This window comes from Spermophilus citellus (genome assembly GCF_964194105.1).
Source record: "Spermophilus citellus genome assembly, chromosome: 12".
NCBI lineage: Eukaryota > Metazoa > Chordata > Mammalia > Rodentia > Sciuridae > Spermophilus > Spermophilus citellus.
This window is the reverse complement of record NC_138198.1, coordinates 77,998,971-78,020,246: the sequence shown is the minus strand read 5'-3', so window position 1 is coordinate 78,020,246 and position 21,276 is coordinate 77,998,971. Positions and strand designations below refer to the sequence as shown.

Below are 21,276 nucleotides of genomic sequence, written 5' to 3'. Positions count from 1 at the left end.
TAGAATGAGCTAGTTGAGTTGTAGCTGATGGCTTTTGGGGAGATGCAAAGTATGGGCAATTATTTATGTTGATTGTAAGTTTACTTCCCTGATTTTTCTGAACAACAGTTGAGAGGAGAGAATAACTACATAACAGATGTAGACATGAGATAAAACCATAATGGAGCTTTACAAAAAAACACATTTCACATTCCTAGCCCTGGAAAATGTTGGATTAAGGATGCATAATTAGCATAAGCCATTTTGAATTGGCAGAAAGCTCAGTCAGGTTGAGAGAAGACTTGTAATTAGGGGACTGTTGGTTTCTCAGTTTCATTAAACAAATATTTTCGTGCATGGCCTACGTCTGACCCAGAGCTGGGCTCCATGGAGATTCAGTAGGGACCCCTTTCTTGCCCTCTGGAAGTTCAAAAGTGAGACAAGCAGATAAAACGAGACAAATAGAAATAAGTACAAAATGTAGGAATGAGGATTGCAATAAGAGAACCATGAAGTGTTCAAGGTATTCAGAAGTGGGAAAAATTATTTCTAGCCAGGAAGAACCTGAGAACTTGTTTGGAAGTGACGACATTTTGGCAGGGCTTTGAAAGAAGGTTCTAATTGAGTATATGCAGGTGGGAGTGGAGTCAAGGCCAGCATAAGTCATGAAACAACTTGAGCAAGGACCCAGAGGCCGGAAATGAAGGGACATTCACAGGGAATAGCAAACCAAGGTGTTGGTGGAGTTGGTTCCTCCAGGACTGAGAGCTAAGGGTCTGTTCTAGGACTCTCTCCTGAGCTTGTACGAGGCCATCTTCTCCCTGGGTCCCTTCATGTCACCTTCCCTTTATACCTGTGTCCAAATTTCCCCTTTTCTATCCAGCCATCCATTCGCCCATCAGTATTGGGGATCGCTCTACCATGGATTCCATCCCCAGCCCTTTTTCAAACTTTTTAAAATTTGAGGCAGAGCCTTGCTAAGTTGCCCAGGCTGGACTTGAATTTGCAATTCTTCTTACAGCCATAATTTCTTTTTTTTTTTTTTTTGAAAATGTGCTAGTTGTCCATTTGTATGTTTTTTCTGGAGAAATATCTGTTCATGTCCTTGGATGATTCAATTTATTTTTTGGCGGGGAGGATACTAGAATTGGATCCAATGACCTACATCCCCAGTCCTTTTTATTTTTTATTTTTCATTTTGAGACAGGTTTTCACTAGATTTCCCAAGCTAGCCTCAAACTTGTGATCCTCCTATCACTATAGATTTGTTTGTAGTTTCTAGAGTTTATGTAAATGGTGTCATCTCTGTTTTTGGAGGTCTGGCTTCTTTAAGCATAATTAGGAAATTCATCCTTGTTGTACCCTATCAATAGTTGATTACCTTTTATTGTTGAGTACTGTTTGCAAAACACGGCCCTGTCAATACACCTAAGGAAAGGTCAGATGCTGCTCAGTCATGTATCACCCCATGCCCAGTTTGACTTCCCCACACAATTCCTTGGCTCTGATGAGATCCCTGATCAAAACCTTCCCGGACTCCACTTTACCTGAACAATGAAGTCCAAACTCCTAACCATGTCATTACAAATTTTGTCTTCTAATAAAGATTTGCTGGAGTCCTAGCCCCTAATACTTCAGAAGGTGACTTCATTTGGAAAAAGGACCTTTTCAAAGTCAAGGTAATCAAGTTAAATTGGAGTCTTAGGATGAGTCCTAATGTAATATGACTGGTATCCTTAGAAAAAGGGGAGATTTGTCTGGGCCCGGTAGTCAGCCAGATCCCAGGTACTCAGGAGTCTGATGCAGGAGGATCAGGTGAATTAGTTCCCAGACTGTTGACTGGAGGTTATGGAAGGATCACTTTTATCCACGAGATAATCAGGACCTCATTATTCATCACCTCATAGTAGGGAATTAACTATAATCCATCATGGGGGGAAAATGAGTCCATTATTATAGAAGGGGGATCTTCTTGAGGAGAAATTCTTCTATATCACTTCCATTACCCTTCCCATTAACAGCAAATACAGTTTTGTTTTTATTTTTTTGTGTGAGTTTTTCTTTTCTTTTTTTAAATTGATTTTATTTTTTTTAAATACATGACAGCGGAATGCATTACGATTCTTATTACACAATTTACCACAATTTTTCATATCTCTGACTGTACATAAAGTAGGTTGACGCCCAATTCATGTCTTCATATATGCACTTTGGATAATGATGTCCATCACATTCCACCATCCTTGCTAATCCCCTGCCTCCTCCCTTTCCCTCCCAACCCTCTTTCCTATCTAGAATTCATCTATTCCAATTCATCTATTCCTCCCGTTTCCCCTCCCTACCCCACTATGAGTCAGCCTCCTTATATCAGAGAAAACATTCAGCATTTGCTTTTTTGGGATTGGCTAACTTCATTTAGCATTATCTTTTCCAACGCCATCCATTTACCTACAAATGCCGTGATTTTATTCTCCAGTTTTGTTTTTTTAAAATCATTCCAAGCAGCCCTCCCTTCCCTCCCCCTACTTGTCACAACCTCAGGCCTGGGGGTGGGCAGCAGTCTTCCAAAGAAAAATGCTGCCCCTTTAAGCAGAGTACATCTGAGTGACAATGGTTCCACCTCACTGTGTCAAAGGTGACTTCAAAAAACACTTTGCAGTACTGAGTTAGTATGATCTTTGAAAGAAAAGCCTCAGTTATAATATTTTCATCTTTTCCCCAATGTGGTCATAAATTAGAAAAAAAATCAGTATTCCTATGTTTTCAGTTTCCAGATTATTATTATGTTTCTAACTGAGAATGAATTGTCCCAAAGGAAGAGCCACATCCCCTCCCCAGCCCTTTTTATTTTTTCAGACAGGGTCTCACTAAGTTACTTAGGGCCTCGCTAAGTTGCTGAGGCTAGCTTTAACCTCTTGCCTCAGCCTCCGGAGCCGCTGGGATTTCCGGCTTGTGCCACCATGCCCAGTAGAACATATTTTTATATCTGCAAAAAGACTCCCATGTCTGGATATTCTGTTTCCAAGCACAAGAGCTTCTCCATGTCCAGAGTCTTCACCCCAAGGTCTGAAATAGATTACAGGAGGGATGGCTTGGCCAATTCTCTTGTAGCATCTAAAAGCAATTCTGAGAACTTTGGATGAGTAGCAGGTTGAGGAATGGCTGGAAGAGGTGGAGCTGAGAGAGAAGGCACTGAGTAACTGAGACCTTTGAAAAGAGAAGGATTGCTGTTGCAGACTAGAGAGAGGCCAAGCTAAGGAAAAAAGATTTTTAAATTATTGTGACTTTTGTAGAAGTTGGGTAATTAAAAAAGAAAGAGGGTAATTAAAATAGAGTTCTTCGGTGGCTTTGAGTGGAAAGGCCTGGATCACAAAACCAGGGGAAGTGGTGTCTGGGGTGAGCATTATGTTAACGGCCCAGGCCAGCAGATGTTCTCATGCTGCATACTGTGGGAACGCAGAGAATGAGTTCACTGGGGAGTGATCGGAGACAAGTGTTCTGTGATGCTGATTCCAGGAATGAGCACACATGGGGGAAGTTGGGGAAACGGAGTATAGAGTTTATCTGGGAGAAATAGCTCTCTCATAAAGAATTCTTTACAAACATGTGGGCCTCCACAACCTCTTGAATCATTCGGCTGTCACAGTTGGCCAAGGCCTGGTGCTCCCTCCCCCCACCCCACTGTGGGGGTAGTGATTTGGGGATGTGTCTCCCAAGGTGAAGAAGTCAAAACTGAAAGTGTGGATTCATTGGAACCCAGGCATAGGCTATATGTCAAGGGACCAGACGGCAGCCAGCTCTTGGAGATGATGTCATCTTTAGCAATGCAAGTTTGCACGGAGGAAGGTTCTGATCTTTGAGCAAATTTAGGAATAGCAGTTGCACTATCTACAGCAGCAGAGTTTTGGGACTTAGCCTTGCCGCTGAGCTGCTTGTGCTGTGGTTTTCTTTAATCCCCCTTCTTTATGACTGTGGAATTGTGGATTAGGGGGATAAATAGATGGTGGGGAAAAACTTCTCATTACACCATGTCATCAGAGCAAAATGCTGAGAGGTATTTTGGATTTTAGGTTTGGAAACCCAACTTGCCACTCTAAGTGCATAAGGAAATTCATTCAAGAGGGAATGAAAATATAAGCAGCTTACAGTTGTGGTTTCTTCAGTAAATGTATGTTTGTGCTGGGAAACAGGCTCCTATATTTTTATTTCTGAACACATTGTTTTGGTGTAGGATCTGCATTTGAAAACTATATAAAGCTCTATTGTAATCTGATTTTAACCAGGGCATATCAGTTTGGCTTGTAGATTCATTAGATACATTTTGTATTTCAAAAATATATTTGCCCAAGCCAGGCATGTATTGTAATGTATTGTACATGCTTATAATTCCAGCGGCTTGGGAGGTATAGGCAGGAGGATTGAGAGTTCAAAGCCAGGCTCAGCAACTTAGCAAGGCACTTAGCAACTCAGTGAGACCCTTTCTCTAATAAGATATAAAAAAATGTCAGTGGTTAAACACCCCCATATAATTTGCCCAAGCATTCTAGCTTTTAAAATTTGTGAATTTCCTAAATAGCCAAGTAAAATGTTTCACATTTCTTTGCTTCACACTATTAATTTCTCCATGCAGAGATCTAATTAACAATGTATAATGTAACAGAAAAAGATGAGAATTCTGATTTTATGTTTGTTCTTTAAACTGTAGGAAGGTCCATTGGTGTCTTCGTTTTCTCTTGAGTGGGAACACTTTTCCAGACTTGGAATTGCAGAAACTGTCTTTGTAGATGCATATTTTTTTTTTTCAAATGGCCAATTTTTTATTGGCAGTAGGACAAAGTGGATTCAAATGGGAGGTGTGTCATCTGCTGGGACAGAATCACTTTTCACTTTGATATAGTTCTTTTTTTATTTTTAATTTTTTAGTTGTTGATAGTCCTTTATATTTTATTTATTATTTTTAAAATTTTTTGTTTTAAATTTTTTAGTTGTTGATAACCTTTTTTTTTTTTTTTAAATATATGTGGTGCTGAGAATCGATCCCAGTGCCTCACACATGCTAGGCAAGTGCATTACCGCTGAGTCCCAGCCCCAGTTCTCACTTCAATATAGTTCTGAAATCACTTCTTTTTAGGTTATAGATGGACACATACCTTTATTTTATTTATTTTATGTGGTGCTAAGATCCAAATCCAGGGCCTCACACATACTAGGCAAGTGCTACCACTGAGCCACAACCACAACCCTTGAAATCACTTCTGACTTCAGATTTATAGCCTCTACTGCCCGACTGTATTTTTGCTTTTGGCAAAGTGTCAAAAAGATATGAGGGTTGGGGATGTGGCTCAAGGGGTAGCGCGCTCACCTGGCATGCACAGGGCGCTGGGCTCCATCCCCAACACCACATAAAAATAAAAAATAAAAATATTATATCCACCTAAAAACTAAAAAAAAAATTTAAAAAAATATGAAAAGTGTCCATAAATATCAAAAGCTCATTTGTTTATTCACTAACAGAACAAAACCTGAAACCTCCCAACATCTCAAACCAACAGCAACAAAAACATTTGTCACAAGTAGTTTCTAGAAAATAAACCCACTGTCATCCATTTCTACCACTGAGATGGAAATTTTGAAAAGTGAATTATTATGTAAAAAAGGAAGGAAATTCTGACACATGCTGTAAGGGATGAGCCCTGAGAACATTATACTAAGTGAAACAAGCCAGTCACAAAGATAAATGATTCTAGGATTCCTTTTATAGGAGATAGCAAGGGTCATCAAATTCATAGAGAAAGCAGGAGAGCGGTTGCCAAGAACTGGAATAGGGAGGAATGGAGATTTAGTATTTAGTGAATACAGAATTTCAGTTTGGGAAAATTTAAAAAGTTCTGGAAGTGGGTAGTAATGGTTGCAGAGCAGTGTGATGTGCTGAATGTCACGGAACTATATACTTAAAAATGATGAAGTTGGGCTAGGCGTGTAGCTCAGTGGTAGAGCCTTGCCTAGCATGTACAAGGTCCTGTGTTCAATCCCCCAAACCACAAAATAAATAAAAGGTTAAGAAACCAATTTTTTTTTCCCTTGCGGTAAAAGGGATTGAATCCAGGGTTGTGCTTTACCACTGAGTTACATCTCCAGCCCTTTGTATTTTTTAATTTTGAGGTAGGATCTCCCTAGTTGCTGTTGATCTCACTAAATTGCCCAGTCTGGCCTCCGACTTGCAATCCTCCAGCCTCAGTCTCCTGAATGACTGGAATTACTGGCATGTGCCACTGTACCTGGCAAGATGCTAAATTTTATGCCACATGTATCTTACCTCAATTTTTAAAAAATAAATTACTGTGGATGGAATGGATGGTGGATAACCCAGTCTATTCTGGGTGAGCAGTTCTGAATCTTGTTGACTTGTACCCTTTGCATGCTGATTTCCCTCTCTCTAGGTAGCTGATTATTTGCTAGGCCTAGCAGGGATACTTTTCCCAGTCTTGGGGGGAAGTACTTCTTTCTGGCTTCCTTCTGCATCCTCTCAGTTCTGTTCCAGTCAATACTGTGTGGAACCACACGTGCAGAATAAAACCAGCAGAGTTGGCTCCAGGTTGTTTGGGGCTGGCCAGTGATTGGAAAGAGAGGAGTTACTAGAAAGTTTGTTCTTGGAAGAAATCCCAGTCTAGCCTATATCCCCAAAGGGTCACGGGTTGGATAAAGCTTTAGTAAAAGGCTGTGTGAAAATAAAATACAGGTAAATGCCAAATGCAGGGCAAACCCTTTATCTTGTGCAAAGTTGTCTAAATATTGCCTTGCTGGGGATGTGTGGCTATTTTCAGGGAAGCATTCTGCTTCAGGGAAGTAGTTCTGGAATCGATGTTATGCAAATGTTCTAGTGGGAGGAAGAAGAGGATGGGTTGGTGTGGGTTGGTGAATAGATGTGTGCATATGGCTGATTTACACACCATCTCATGAATGTCTAGGTTAGTTCTGACCTGTAGAATTTACTATGATGATGGAAATGTTCATGCTTTGAAGTACTTGAAATATGGCTATTGTGACCAAAGAACTAAATTTTTAATTTTAATTTAATTTTTTTTTTTTTTTTTTTTTTTGTACTGGGGATTGAACTGAGGGGAACTTTTACCACTGAGCTACACCCCTAGCCCTTTTTACTTTTTTGAGACAGGATCTCGCTAAGTTGCTGAGGCTAGCCCTGAACTTGTGGTCATCCTGCCTCGGCCTCCTGAGTTGCTGGGATTACAGGTGTGCACCACCGTGTCTGGCTAATTTTGTTTTTAATTAGTGTACATTTAAATAGCCACATGTGGCTAATGGCCACCTTATTGGACAGCACAGCTCTGAGTTACTTTTTGCTGTGTGATTCCTGTGCAGTTCTTCATGAACCCAGGATTCTGGAGTTTGATTTGGTTCTGGGGAGACTTAAGAATTCATATCTGCTTTGAGTTAGACCAGAGGATAACTAGATTTATTTGTTTGTTTATTTGTAGTACTGGAGATTGAATCCAGGAACTCTTGATCACTGAGCTATGTCCCCAGTCCATTTGATTCATTTATTTTTTCGAGACAAGGTCTCACTAAACTGCTGAGGCTGGCCTTGAACTGGTGATCCTCCTGCTTCAGCCTCCTGAGTTGCTGGGATTACAGGTGTGCACCACCACACCTAGGTCCCTGACAGTTTATAAAAATTTCTAGGGCAGGATGTTTTCCTGTAGTGCCCTGGGTGATGGAAAGGGGGGCCTGGGACTCCTATTCGGTTCTTCCTCACCCTCTGGGGAACCTTCAGACCTGATTTCTTCTGGGAAAATCCCCATGGAGCTGTGAGGCTGGACACCCCTATATTGTGGCCCACTCCTCCCCCCAGGCCTGAAGGCCATGGAGCAGGGCCCAGAGCCACCTCAGGGATCCGTGTCGTCGTTAGGCACCGTGAAATCCCTCGGTGAGCTTTCCCACGGCTGGATGGAGGTGGCCTACTGATCATTTCCAGCTGTCGATCATTTCCCGCCAGGACGGCCTCCTCCCCACACCGGGCTTGAGAAGCTGTCAGGAACGTGCCAGGGGGACCCTGGAAACCGACCGCAGGCTGGGCGTGGCGCCCAGGTGGGCGTGGCGCCCGTGCAGGGTGGGAGGAGGGCGGGGACTCCAGGGAACGTTCCTGAGCCTTGAACCGCTGCAAAATCACTGCCTTTGAAGAAAGTGATGAGGTGGGTTGGGGGAGCAGGGATTTCCTGTCCTGCAGCGCCTGCAGTTAGGGGGCGGGTCCCCAGGGCAGGGTGTGGTGGGGAGGGGGCCCCGCGCCCCTCTTCCATAGTTTCGTTCCCTGCCTGGCTCCACCTTAGCCAAAAAGGTTTCTTATGGACTGTCACCTCCAGATGCACAAGCCCCGCGAGCCAACACGTGTTCACATTCCGTCTTTAATGCTCAGAGGAAAAATGGTTTTCTGAGATTACACATTTTTCCAGCATTATGCTTGGCTTGAGTATGCAAGACTGTGAAATGGAATTGTCTTTTTCTTTTTTAAAATTTTATTTTTTTCAAGAATTCTCTGTATAGGGGCTGGACGTGGTGCCGCTGTTCACCTGTAATCCCAGCGACCTGGGAGGCTGAGGCAGGAGATTTGAAAGTTCAAAGCCAGCCCCAGCAATTTAGCAGACCCTCTCTCAAAATAAACAAATAAATAAGGAAAGAAAGAAAGAAAGAAAGAACAGGCTTGGGATGTGGCTCAGTGTTAGATTCTTCCCTGAGTTCAATTTCCAGTACCAACAACAACAAAAACCTTTGTGTAGGTGGGGTGGGAGGGGAAGAGGGCCAGGGCTGGTGTGTACCTCCACCAGTTAGATGCTCAGGCATGAGTCTGCTGAGTGAGGAGGTTGACTATCTTCTCACCAGGTTTTGGGGGCTTTTGGGAACATCTCCAGATGGGACGGCTGCCACACACTTAAGGCAATTGCCAGAGGGAACAGGTGCTTCTGCCTGTTGAGGGCATGCAGGGTACACAGGGAGGGACAGGGGCTTGAATGCCAGCCCTGCCACTTTCGGAATGAACTCAGACAAGTCATGTAACCCCTGTGAGCCCCTGATTTTTCACCAATGAAAAAGAGACAAATATAAATAATAGAGCCACGATGGGGTGGGGATGGAAGTGAAAGGAGAGAATGAAAAGCCTGAAAGTGGAGGGCCTTTGCCCTCCTTCTAACCTAACCCCACCTCCCATGAGCACCCCTTGCATTTCCCTTTTACTTATTGAGATTCCTTTCCAGTTTTTCTTCCCAAAAGCCTCCCTTGGGAACTTCTCAAAATCCACATGCTGAGGCCCCACCCAGACTCTGTCAGAACCTCCGAGGGGGACAGCCAGGCATGGGTATTTTTTCACTCTTCTTTGGGTGATTTTGATGGCCTTGGTTGAGACCCACAGTCTTAAAAGACCTATGGAAATGGTACAGCAAAAGGTTCAAGGCTTGGCAGGTTCCACCCTGCTGGTGTGCCCTGGGGTTTCTGCAGGGACACCTTGCTGTCCAGTGGAGTAGGTCCTTACACAGAGGGTTTATTGTCATGGTTTTGATGGGGCTTTGCTCAGTGGTAGAGCGCTTGCCTAGCATACTCAAAGCCCTGGGTTCCATCCCCAGCACCACACCCAAAAGAAGGACCTTTAATTGAGTCAGACCCAGTGACATATGCCTATAATCCCAGCTACTGGGAAGACTGAGGCAGGAGGATCACAAGTTTGAGGCCAGCCTGGGCAACAAAGCAAGAGCCTGTCTTAAAATAAAAAATAAAAAGAGCTAGGAATATAGGTCAGTGGTAAAACGTCCCTGGGTTCCATCCCCTGTACCCCAAAAGAAAGGACCTTCAGTTGTCATGGTTACGACCCTCAGGGGAGATGTCAGAGGTCCATTGAATTTACCAATGTGTCGTTTTGTTAAGAACATGATTTTGAAGTCCCCAGCTCCAAGGCTGGTGCTCAAGCTGGACTCGCTTGGCTGGCTGAGCCCTGCAGGTCCCAGCAGCCCCCACAGCTGGTCATCCTAAGGCCCCCACGAGCAGCACACAGCAGCCTGAGGAAGTGACGCAAAACCTGTTTCTTTCTGGGAACTGACCCAAAGACAGGGCCAGCTGCTGGTGAGAAACGCAGAGAAAGTGAAGGTTTTCAAGAGACAATGGTTCCAAGCCAGAAAGTCCAAGTTGGGGCAAATCAAAGGAGGGCCATCCTGTGTGGCCATGGCTTCTGTCTGCTGTGAGCAGAGGCATCTGTGAGCTTCATCCCTAGTGTGCACCATGGGCTGCTGGGCTGTGGCTATCTGTTCTAGGTCCAGGCCCAGCCCTGGGTCTGAAGGACTTGACAACTCACTGGAAACGTCTCTGGGACGTCCCAGGGTGTCAGGAATGTACACTGGACCTGGGGCAAGTTTACTTGCTTTCAGTTCCACCTCCTGATTGCTGCTTTGCCCCAGGGCATCTTGGGAAAACATAAGGAGGCCAGCAGTCTGCTGCTTCCTTGGCCATGATAGAGATAGACGGGACAGAGGGGAAATATGTGGGGTTTATGGGGGACAGGGGTGCCAGGGATTTTTTTAAATTTTTCAATAATTAGTTTATTAAATAATGAAAGCATAGTCATACTGAATTACAAATGAATATGAATATTTAATGTGTGTTCTCCATGTAGGTAGCCTGATACATTTCACACATATTATTCAATTTCCTTGGTACAGTAGTAACCCCATGTGGTAGTGTTTCTCATTTTAAAGAATAGGAAACTAAGGCTTATAGAAGTAGGTAGGCTTCTTAAAGTATTTAATCTAGAAAAAGGCAGACACACACTGTGAATCCAGATCATCCAACTTCAGAGCTGCTGTTTGGAACCATTATGATTATGCACACCTGTTTCCTCTGCCAACAAAGGCCAGTCTCCTTTTCTCCACTTCAAAAGCTCATTCTTTTTTAAAAATTCTAATTTGTCACCACGTATGAGAGCAGAATGCATTACAATTCCTATTACACACATAGAGCACACTTTTTTATATCTCTGGTTGTACACCCAGGGATGTTTTTCTTTCTTTTTTGGGAGGGTGGGGATTGAACTCAGGGGCACTCGATCACTGAGCCACATCCCCAGCCCTATTTTGTATTTTATTTAGAGACAGGGTCTCTAAATAACTTAGACAGGGTCCTAAGTTGCTGAGGCTGGCTTTGAACTTGCAATCCTCCTGCCTCAGCCTCCTAAGCTGCTGGGATTACAGGTGTGCATCACTGCGCCAGGCTTGAGATGTTTTTCTTGAAACACAAAATGGAAAGCAACACTGAGTCTCACCTGAAGAGATCCCCATAAAGCTGTGAATTGTAAACAGAAGTTTTTTGGTGGACAAAAGCTCAGTTTAGGGACCCAAAATTGTCCACATCAAATGGGAACTGCAGGCTGAGTTTTTCTGTTTGCCCTGAATTCAAGAGCTGGAGGGAGGAGGCGAGTACTTAGGGTGGGAAGACCCTGCCTTTCTGACCCCCGGGAGTTAGCTGGACCCTGAATCCTCTTTACTTGGCTTTGTCTCTGGGAGGGCCAGAGGTGCTCTGAACTAAAAGAGAGGTGCTGCCCTTTCTGTCTGCAGGTATCGGGTGAACTTCAGACCCAGGTACGTCATCAGGTACAAGACGGTGACCCAGTTGGAATGGAGATGCTGCCCTGGCTTTAGAGGAGCGAACTGCCAAGAAGGTCCCAAAGACCCTGCGAAGACCCCCCACCCCACGCCTGCTCGGCCTCGAAATAGCATAAAGAAAGCCACAGGTAATGTTTTATTGGTGCCTCACTCTGCGTGGCCACCTTCAACATTTCCAGTACTGCTTCAGAGGGCGAGATTTGTCATCTGCAAGATTTATCATCTATGAGATTGAGCAAATAGATCTATGTGGCAGAAATTTTTTATTTTGGTACTGGGGATGGAACTAGGGGTGCTTAACCACTGAGCCAAGTCCCCAGTCCTTTGAGACAGGGCCTCACTAAATTGCTTAGACCTTGCTAACTTGTTGAGGCTGGCCTCAAATTTGCCATCCTCTTGCCTTAGCCTCCCAAGCTGCTGGGATTACAGGTGGCATGGCAGCAGTTTATTTGCAGGAGCGGAAAGCAATTGGAGGACAAACCCAGTCGTGATTAAATTGCTTTATTAGAGCCAACTCTTGGTGCAAGCCAGTGCCTTAGAAACCCCCGGGGCGGGGGTGGGTGGGGGGTGGGGTTGGGGGCGGGGCGTTAAATGCTGATGGGTTCAGACTGATGTAGCCTGGAGCAGTGATGTGAGGAACATCACACGTAATGATGCTCTGTTTTTACTTTCAGTTCTAAAACCCAGAAGTCTGAGTTTAAAGGAGTTAAAATTGTCTTAAAAAAAAAAAAAGTGAATGGTTCTCCTTGTGTTTGAGATGAGATGTTTGCAAAGCTTAGTCCCAAGTTAGAATTTTCACCCGTAGATCACGTCGGCTTTTGAAGTGTAACATTAAGGGAACAATTCTTACGGGTAAAAATTTTCCCTTGAATTTTGCTCCTACATCAGCTCATCTTTCCTCCTCCAAAGATGAATCACAACAAGCACAGCTTAGCTTTCCTTGGGAAATGAAATGTTTAAGTTATCTTTGATTTTTATCTTCCCATGAGGTCTTTGAAACTGATAGTGCTTCCCAACATTATCCATAAAATAGATTTTAAATAATCTTTTTTTTAAAAGTCATGCATATCAATTAAAGAATGTTTATAGGGCTGGGGATGTGGCTCAAGCGGTAGCGCACTCGCCTGGCATGCGTGCGGCCCGGGTTCGATCCTCAGCACCACATACCAACAAAGATGTTGCGTCTGCCGAGAACTAAAAAATAAATATTAAAAAATTCTCTCTCTCTCTCTCTCTCTCTCTCTCTCTCTCTCTCTCTCTCTTTAAAAAAAAATAAATAAATAAAGTCATGCATATCAATTAAAGAATGTTTATAAATCATAGGAACATTTTTTTTTGTTTAAAATAGTTAACTGTGAAGTTGAATGTACTCAGGCTGTACAAAGTAATGACTTTATGGTATGCATATGATGTATAATGATTAACACAGTCAAATTAATTAACATATCCATCACCACCGAGGGTATATCTAGAATTTGTTCATCTTACAACTGGAAATTTATATCCTTTGACCAACATCTCCCCATTTCCTCCACTCACAAGCTTCTGACAGCCACTGTTCCTTGCTTTTATGAGTTTGATTCTCTTTAGATTCCATGTGTGAGATCATTTGTTATTTGCCTTTCTGTGTCTGGCTTATTTCACTTAACAGAACATCCTCCAGATTCATCCATTGCTGTAAATGACAGGATTTTCCTTTTTAAGACTGAATAGTATCATGCTGTATGTACACACACACACACACACACACACACACACACCCCCTACAATTTCTTTGTCCATTCATTCATTGAGGGACACTGAGGTTATTAATGTACCTTGGCTGTCGTGAATAATATTGCAATGAACATGGAGATACAGATATCTCTTCAAGATATTGATTTCATTTCTTTGGGTATATATCCAGAAGCAGGATTGCTGATTGTGTGATAATTATACTTTAATTTTTTAAGAAATATTCATACTTTTTAAAAAAATGTTTTGTTCGGCTTACACTTTCCACCAAGGTCTGATTAGGTTGCATTTATTTATGTATTTATTTTAGTTGTAGATGGACACAATAATTTTGTTTTATTTATTTTTATGTGGTGCTGAGGATTGAACCTAGTGCCTCACACATGCCAGGCAAGTGCTCCACCACTGAGCCCCAGCCTCAGCCCCACTTTTTATTTATTTTTTTAATACTGAGACTTGAATCCTGGGGTGCTCTACCATTGAGACGCATCCCCAGCCACATTTTTCATTTTTATTTTTTTATTTATTTAAATATTTATTCTTTTGTTTTAGGTGGATACAATATCTTTATTTATCTTTATGTGGTGCTGAGGATCGAACCCAGTGCCTCGCGCATGCCAGGCCAGCGCGCTACCACTTGAGCTACATCCCCAGCCCCCACATTTTTATTTTTTATTTTGTGACAGGTTCTCACTAAGCTGCTTAGGGCCTTGTTAAATTGCTGAGGCTAGCCTCAAACTTGCCATCCTCCTGTGCTACCTCCATACTTTTTTCCATAGTGGCTGTACCAATTTATATTCCCACCACCTTTCTTCATACCCTCACCAGCACTTATCTCTTATCTCTTTGATAGAAGCCACTGTTTTAGTCTGTTTTAGGTCGGTCTAAACAAACATCAGAGATTGGAAAATTTAGAAAGAAGAGAAATTTGTTTCTCATGCTTGTAAAGGCTGGGAAGTCCAAGATCAAGGGCCAGCATCTGTCCATAAAAAAAAAAAAAGCCCTCATCATAATATGGCAGAAGGGCAGGCAAGCATGAGGAAGACAGAAAAATCAGGTTCCGTTCATATTTTTATCAGGAACTCACTCACTCCTGCAGTAACAGCTATTATCCATTCACAAGGGTAGAGTCCTCAAGACCTGATCACCTCTTGTCGGTTAAATTTCAACCTGAGATCAGGGGGCATTCAAACAGGGACAGCCTTCCTAACGTCTAGTCTTCCCTATATCTGCAGACGTCTGACAGGCTCTATCCTAGGCCCCTGGAATAAGTAAAAAACCAGGCAGACAGGGTTCCTGACCCCAGGGAAGATAAACATTAGACTGTGATTACAGTAAATCCTGTCATTTGCACTGGTGGGAAACATGAGGTGGGGGCTGCTGGGTCCTAGTAGTTTATCTTTGTTTTGTTTAGTTTCAGCTTTTATTTTATCAAAGCTTGAATATATGTATAGTTTTACAAGTTGAATAGCTTTACAACACAAATGGGAAGAAGAGGGAACCCCTCTTCTCTCTCACTTCCCCTTCCCAGAGGCTATTACTTTAAACTCCAACCCCCGCCTCCCCTGTGCTGGGAATGGAACCCAGAGCCTCTTGCGTGCTAGGGGAGCACTCTCCCACTGAGCCACACCCCAGCCTGCTCTAAGCTCTTCAGATAAATCTCTTGAAATTTACCTCCGTATCTATTGACTTCTTTTTGTGGAAGTTGAAGATTTAGCAATCTTTCATCTATTCCCCAACCCCCTACTTTCCATACAGGAAAAAATACTGTATTTTTTACTAAAGCCAATATTCAGTGTTTATACTGTATTAATTATATGGCTCATGTTTACAGCTAAGCCCTGTGGTATATTATGAATGGGTCTTTCCTACACAGACTTCTGATCTTCTATAGTTAATAATTGTCTTACGTTTTTCCTTTGCTTGTTTGTATGTGTGTGTGTGTGTGTGTGTTTGTGCATGCTGGTGTGCGTTTCCTATTTCAACCCAAATCCTTGTCTGGTTATTTGAATGTCTCTTCATTATGTTCAGACACAGCAGCTTCATTTTTCTTGAAGAAACGTCTCCAGGAGCCTTCTCCCACCTCCCATCTGGACTGTCATCCTCTTTCCCTGTTACCCTGGGGTCTTAACCTGCCTCTTTTCAATTCTCCATTTTCTTTTGTATCTCCCTGCTCACTCTCTTATTTTACTCCTTTGTTTTACTTAGCACATCCTATAGTAGTTTTTTTTTTCAGTTGTTATGGTTCTAAGGATAGAACATGCTAGGCAAGTGCCCTTCCCCTGAGCTACACCCCCAGCCCACTCTAGTAGTTTCATGAGAAGATTGTGGAGGAGGTAAACTTTTTTGATACTTTATAGTAAAAAAACATTTTTACTCTAGTTTCAGAATTCTGCTTGGAAATATTTTTCCTTTAGAATTTTGAAAACGTTGCTCATTTTCTCTCTACCTCCCAGTACTGCTATTAAAAAGTTCTTAGCCATTCTGATTCCAATTCTTAATATATTAAGTTGGATGGGGTTTTTGGTCCCTTCCCTTTTTCATTGTCATTTTAGTGGGATTTTAGGAGGAAGTAAAAGGAAATGCTTATTTTTGATCCAGCAACTTGTCAATCAATAATAAACTTTCATGCCATTAAATATTTTACAATATCATTTTTAAAATATTTTTATTAGTTGTTGATGGACTTTTATTTTACTTATTAATATGTGGTGTGACATTCAATCCCAATGCCTCACACTTACTAGGCGAGTGCTCTACCACTGAGCCACAACCCCAGTCCTCTACAATATCATTTAATAGCTTCAAAGAATATGATTGTTTGAACATAGTCTCAATACAATATTGAATATTGTATTTGAATAAGTGTCTTTCTCTGTTAAATTTTGTTTTGTCATTGATTATTTTCTGGAATACATTTCTAGAAATGTAATTGCAGGGTCAAAAGGATCTGAGTATTTTAATACATAGTACTGTAATATCCTTTAAAGATATTTATAGCAATTTATACAATCACCAGTGGTAGAGGAGAGAGATATTTCATTATATTCTTCCCATTCCCCCATTTTTCTGCCTTTAAAATTTTTTTTTCCTTTGCCCAGTGTTTTAGTTTTTTTTTTTTTTCTTGTGACTAAAAGACCTGACAAGAACGAATTTAGAAGGGGAAAAGTTTAATTTGGGGCTCAGAGTTTTAGACATCTCAGTCTGTAGACACCAGGCTCCATTCCTTGGGGCTCGAGATGAGGCAGAACATCATGGCAACAGAGGCTGGCAGAGGGAAGCAGCTCACAGGATAGTCAGGAAGCAGAGAGGCCCCACACGCCAGACACAAAATATATACCGCAAAGGCATGTCCCCAGTGCCCTACCTCCTCCAGCCACACCCCACCACCTCCAGTAACCACTCAGTTAATCCCACCGGGGGATTAATTCACTGATTGGGGTACGGCTCTCATAACCCAACCATTTCACCTCTGAATGATCTTGCATCATCTCACATAGATGTGAGCTTTGGGGGGACACTTAAGTTAATATCAACACCATAACACCCAGAATAGCATTTCACTTATTATATATGATTTGGTAACTTATATTTTCCTTCTAGGGTTCCGAGATATAGTGTAAACTTTCAGTATGGCAAATAAGTGTTCTTTATTATTCTGTGCCAGGTACCAGATGTGCTTGGGAGTTGGGGCATCTGAATTGCAGCATTGGTTTACAACTAAGTTATTTGTTAGAATTAATTTTAACAAATAATAGCTGCTGCTCTCATCTCATGTGGAAGCTTAGGGGCGGAAGAAACAAATATCTGCAGCTTTCTCAATTTGCTTTTCTTATTCTCAGTCTAGTGCATTGCTGCGTTCAATTCCCTTGTAACGTGTCTGACCTCTTCTACTTACTTTTCATGGTCTCCTCCCTGTGGGCTCCAGGTGGACAGTGTTGGTCCCCTTCCGGGAGCCCTTTCTAGGGCAAGGCTCCTGTCTTATTCTCTTGCTGCAAGTTTTTTTTTTTTTTAATTTCTGATTTTTTAGTTGCAGATGGACACAATGCCTTTATTTATTCTTATGTGGTGCTGAGGATTGAACCCAGTACCTCTAGGTACTAGGCAAGCACTCTGCCACTGAGCTACAACCCCAGCCCCTTGATAGCCTCTTTTTAATATTAGAATACTTATCTCTGTATGAATTTATTTCCATTTTATGACTCATCACTATCATTATCATTTTTTTTCATTTGGACTGTCTCCTTGGGAAATATTTTATCAAAATAGGACTATCCAAAATTGAATGTCTGTGATCTTTGACCTAAGGTATCTGACTATATATGGCTAGATAGCTTATTGTTAGGAGACACCAGTACAGTAGTTGCTATATCAGTCCTTTGATTTTAGTTTTCTTGACCTCTTCTTAGGACCAAGGGATGTCTATAAGATTCTTAGCATAGGGATGCTAATAAAAGTTAAGGAGTGATTTTGAGGATAGATAACCTCAAATGATCTGATATTATATATTATCATACCTTCCAACTGCTAATGGCTTTACGGTGTGCAGTCAGTGACTGGGTGTGGCCACATTTCACTAATGTGAGAACAGTGTGTTCACATGACAAAGTAGTTATTTCCCTTCAGGGTGAAAGGGACCATGGATGGCCTGTGTATGATATGTACATTTTCTCTTAACAATCCTAGTAGACCCTATCCCTCCTCTTTAGAAATGAAGGGATTATAGTTCAGAGAAGTTAACTCATTTAAGGCCAAACAGTAAACAACAGAGCCAGAGGTACATAGAGGTTTGTTTGACTCCAAAGTCAAACAAAGCCCATCCTCTCTTCCACTCTACCACAATAATTATCTAAGTTAGATAGGGGGCTTGTCAGGGAAGATTTAAGCATGTCCTCTAGGTACCCCCGTTTATTGTCTTTGCAGCAGCTGTCGAAAGGAAGCAGAGGTTAACTGAGGTCCAACCTTTTCTTTATAATAGATCACGAACCAAGCCAAGTCTCAGACCCCAAGGACAGTTCACCACCAACTCCTGCAGGAGAACCGAGTCAGAAGGTGGATCCCAAACAGGGGCCTGAAGAACTTCAGGATAAGAAAATCCAGATGCTTGAGGAGAAGGTTCTCCGACTCACAAGGACAGTTCTCGACCTCCAGTCTTCCATTTCAGACCTGAACGAAAATCTCAAACATGCTACTCAGGATGATGCCAGCAAACCGACCTCATGGCTGGGCGACCCACATCCCCAGCTGGGGCCTGGCAGTGAGACTGCCAGAGACACGGAAAGAGCCCAGCCTCCCGGAGCCCTCAGTAGTAAGGAATCTGGTATGAAGGACCTTAAGTCTGAATTGGCCGAAGTCAAAGATACTCTGAAGACCAAGAGTGACAAGCTGGAGGAGCTGGATGGGAAGGTGAAGGGTTACGAAGGGCAGCTCAAACAGCTGCAGGAGGCTGCCCAGGGCCCCACGGTGACCATGACCACCAGTGAGCTCTACCAAGCCTACGTGGACAGTAAGATCGATGCTCTGAGAGAGGAGCTCATGGAGGGGATGGACAGGAAGCTGGCCGACCTGAAGAACACGTGTGAGTACAAGCTGGTTGGCCTGCAGCAGCAGTGTGACGACTACGGCAGCAGCTACCTGGGGGTGATAGAGCTGATCGGGGAGAAGGAGGCGAGCCTGAAAAAAGACATCAACGACCTTCGAGCCCGGCTGCAGGATCCTCCAGCCCAGCCGAGTTGCTGCAGCGGGGGAAAGGGTGGTGACTTCGGTGAGCAGCTCAAGACGTTAGAGCAGAAAATCGAGAGAGTGGCGGAAGCCACCAGAATGCTGAATGGACGGCTGGACAACGAGTTTGACCGCCTGGTGGTTCCGGAACCAGATGTGGACTTTGATGCCAGATGGAATGAACTAGATGCAAGGATCAACGTGACGGAGAAGAACGCGGAAGAACATTGCTTTTACATTGAGGAAACCCTCCGGGGGACCATCTCTGGGGAGGTCGATGACTTGAGGCAACTTCTGGATCAGAAAATACACTCTCTGGAAGACCGTCTGGGGAGCGTCCTCCTACAAGTGGCCAATGACACTGGTGGTGAATTTGGTCCCCCAGGGGCAGCCCTGCCTGGGCTTTCTGGATCAGGCAATGAACAGGTCATGATAGAATTAAACCGCCTGCAGGACAAAGTTCAAGTGGTTGAGGACATCTGCCTACAGAACTTCCAGGGAGGACATCTTGGGTTGGAAGGTACTGTACCAAACAGAGAGGACCACCTAGCGGGTGATAGCCTGAGCCTTTTGAAATCTCTCAATGATACGATGTATAGGAAGTTTCAAGAAACCGAGCGTAATGTCCAGAAGCTTCGAGAAGATTTTAGCCGTCTTTATTCTCAACTAAACCACACAGGTAATGATGTGACTCATCTTCAGAAGGAAGTGAGCAATTGTAAAGCAGGTAAAAATGCTGCAGCCGGTGGATTTACTAAGGTGGGTGAGCAAGAAAGGATGGGGGACACCCTCCCGTCTCCCCAGGACCCTGTGGCTCAGTGTTGCGGCCAGCTGGAGGAGAGGTGGCAGAGGCTCCAGAGCCAGGTCCTGGACACTTGTAAGGAAAATATTCACGGGGTCCAGAGGGGGGTCTCCGTGGTTGAGGACAGGGTGTCGCATATGGAGAAAACGTGCAGCAAGCTGGACTCCATGTCGGGGAGTCTGCAGAAGATCAAAGAGGGGCTCAACAGGCACGTCAGCAGCCTGTGGAACTGTGTCAGGCAGATGAACGGGACACTCAGGTCGCATTCCAGAGATATTTCCAGCCTCAAGAATTCCGTCCAGCAGTTCTATAGCCATGTTTTCCAGATTTCTACTGACTTGCAAGATCTGATCAAATTCCAGCCATCGGCAAGTAAGTTGAACTTGACCGTCCGTTTCTTGTGTGCCTTTGTGGTGCCTTTTGGAGGGTTTGTGGAGTTAATCCCAAGTGTGGCTCCGGGTTTAGTGCCAGTTCATGAATGGTTTGGTGTTCGGTAGCAATGAGATAAAGGCCAGCATTGAGAGTGTGTATTTAAAGCTTTCAAACTAATTTGATGTCACATTGGCATTCAAACACGAAATCCACATATCTTACAAGAGCACCAAATTGGAAATTAAAGAGGAAAACTGGCCCTTCGCTACAGATAGATGGCCAAGTATCAATGACACTACATGCCGGGGCACTACGATTTGGGGTCAGATTTTTGGCACAACAACTTGGACAGGGGGTATTACTGTTCCCATCTCTACCTGGGGAGTCCCCTAGATGCTGACCTGGTCACCTCTCTCCAAACTTCACCTATTGTTTATGTCATCAAGCTTTATCATCATTGTCTTTGGGTTGTTACTCTCTCCCTAGAATCTAGGGCTTATATCATGGTGGATAGGATACTGTCATATTTATTTCCAAAGACCTGGGCAGGACCCTGGGCAAAAGCAGTTTAGGGGCAGTCACTGTCCAAAGCCCCATGGTGCTGCGATCTGGAAGTGCGTTAGAAGGGCTGAGAGCGCTGCTTGTAGCACCTTAAACTTTCAACACATATTTGTTGAATGAATGAATAGTCTCTTGATAGTTTGAGTAATAATTCCATTGTTTGTTACTCGTGGCTAAACACATAATCCCTGAAGGACAGAGCTTCTCTTATATCTAAATTCTATTTTTTTTCCCACTTTAAAAAATTCTAAATTTATTTTTAACCGATAACATAAAAACTATCCCTATTGGGGCTGGGGTTGTGGCTCAGCAGTAGAGCGCTCACCTAGCACATGCGAGGCCCTGGGTTCGATCCTAAGCACCACATAAAAATAAATAAATAAAGGTATTGTGTCCAACTAAAAAATAAATATTAAAAAAAGCCTATCCCTATTAATAGAATATACCTGA

The 21,276-nt window shown here is 43.1% G+C and overlaps 1 protein-coding gene across 2 annotated transcripts in view; it reads left to right on the top strand.

Moving 5' to 3' along the window:
* EMILIN2 (elastin microfibril interfacer 2) overlaps positions 1-21,276 on the top strand; it is a 52,113-nt gene that overhangs the window by 12,228 nt on the left and 18,609 nt on the right. For both annotated transcript variants that reach the window (XM_081263323.1, XM_081263324.1), the window contains exons 3-4: positions 11,589-11,764; positions 18,349-20,265. In XM_081263323.1, the coding sequence (XP_081119449.1) occupies positions 11,589-11,764; positions 18,349-20,265 (2,093 nt within the window). The remainder of the gene's footprint in view (positions 1-11,588; positions 11,765-18,348; positions 20,266-21,276) is intronic.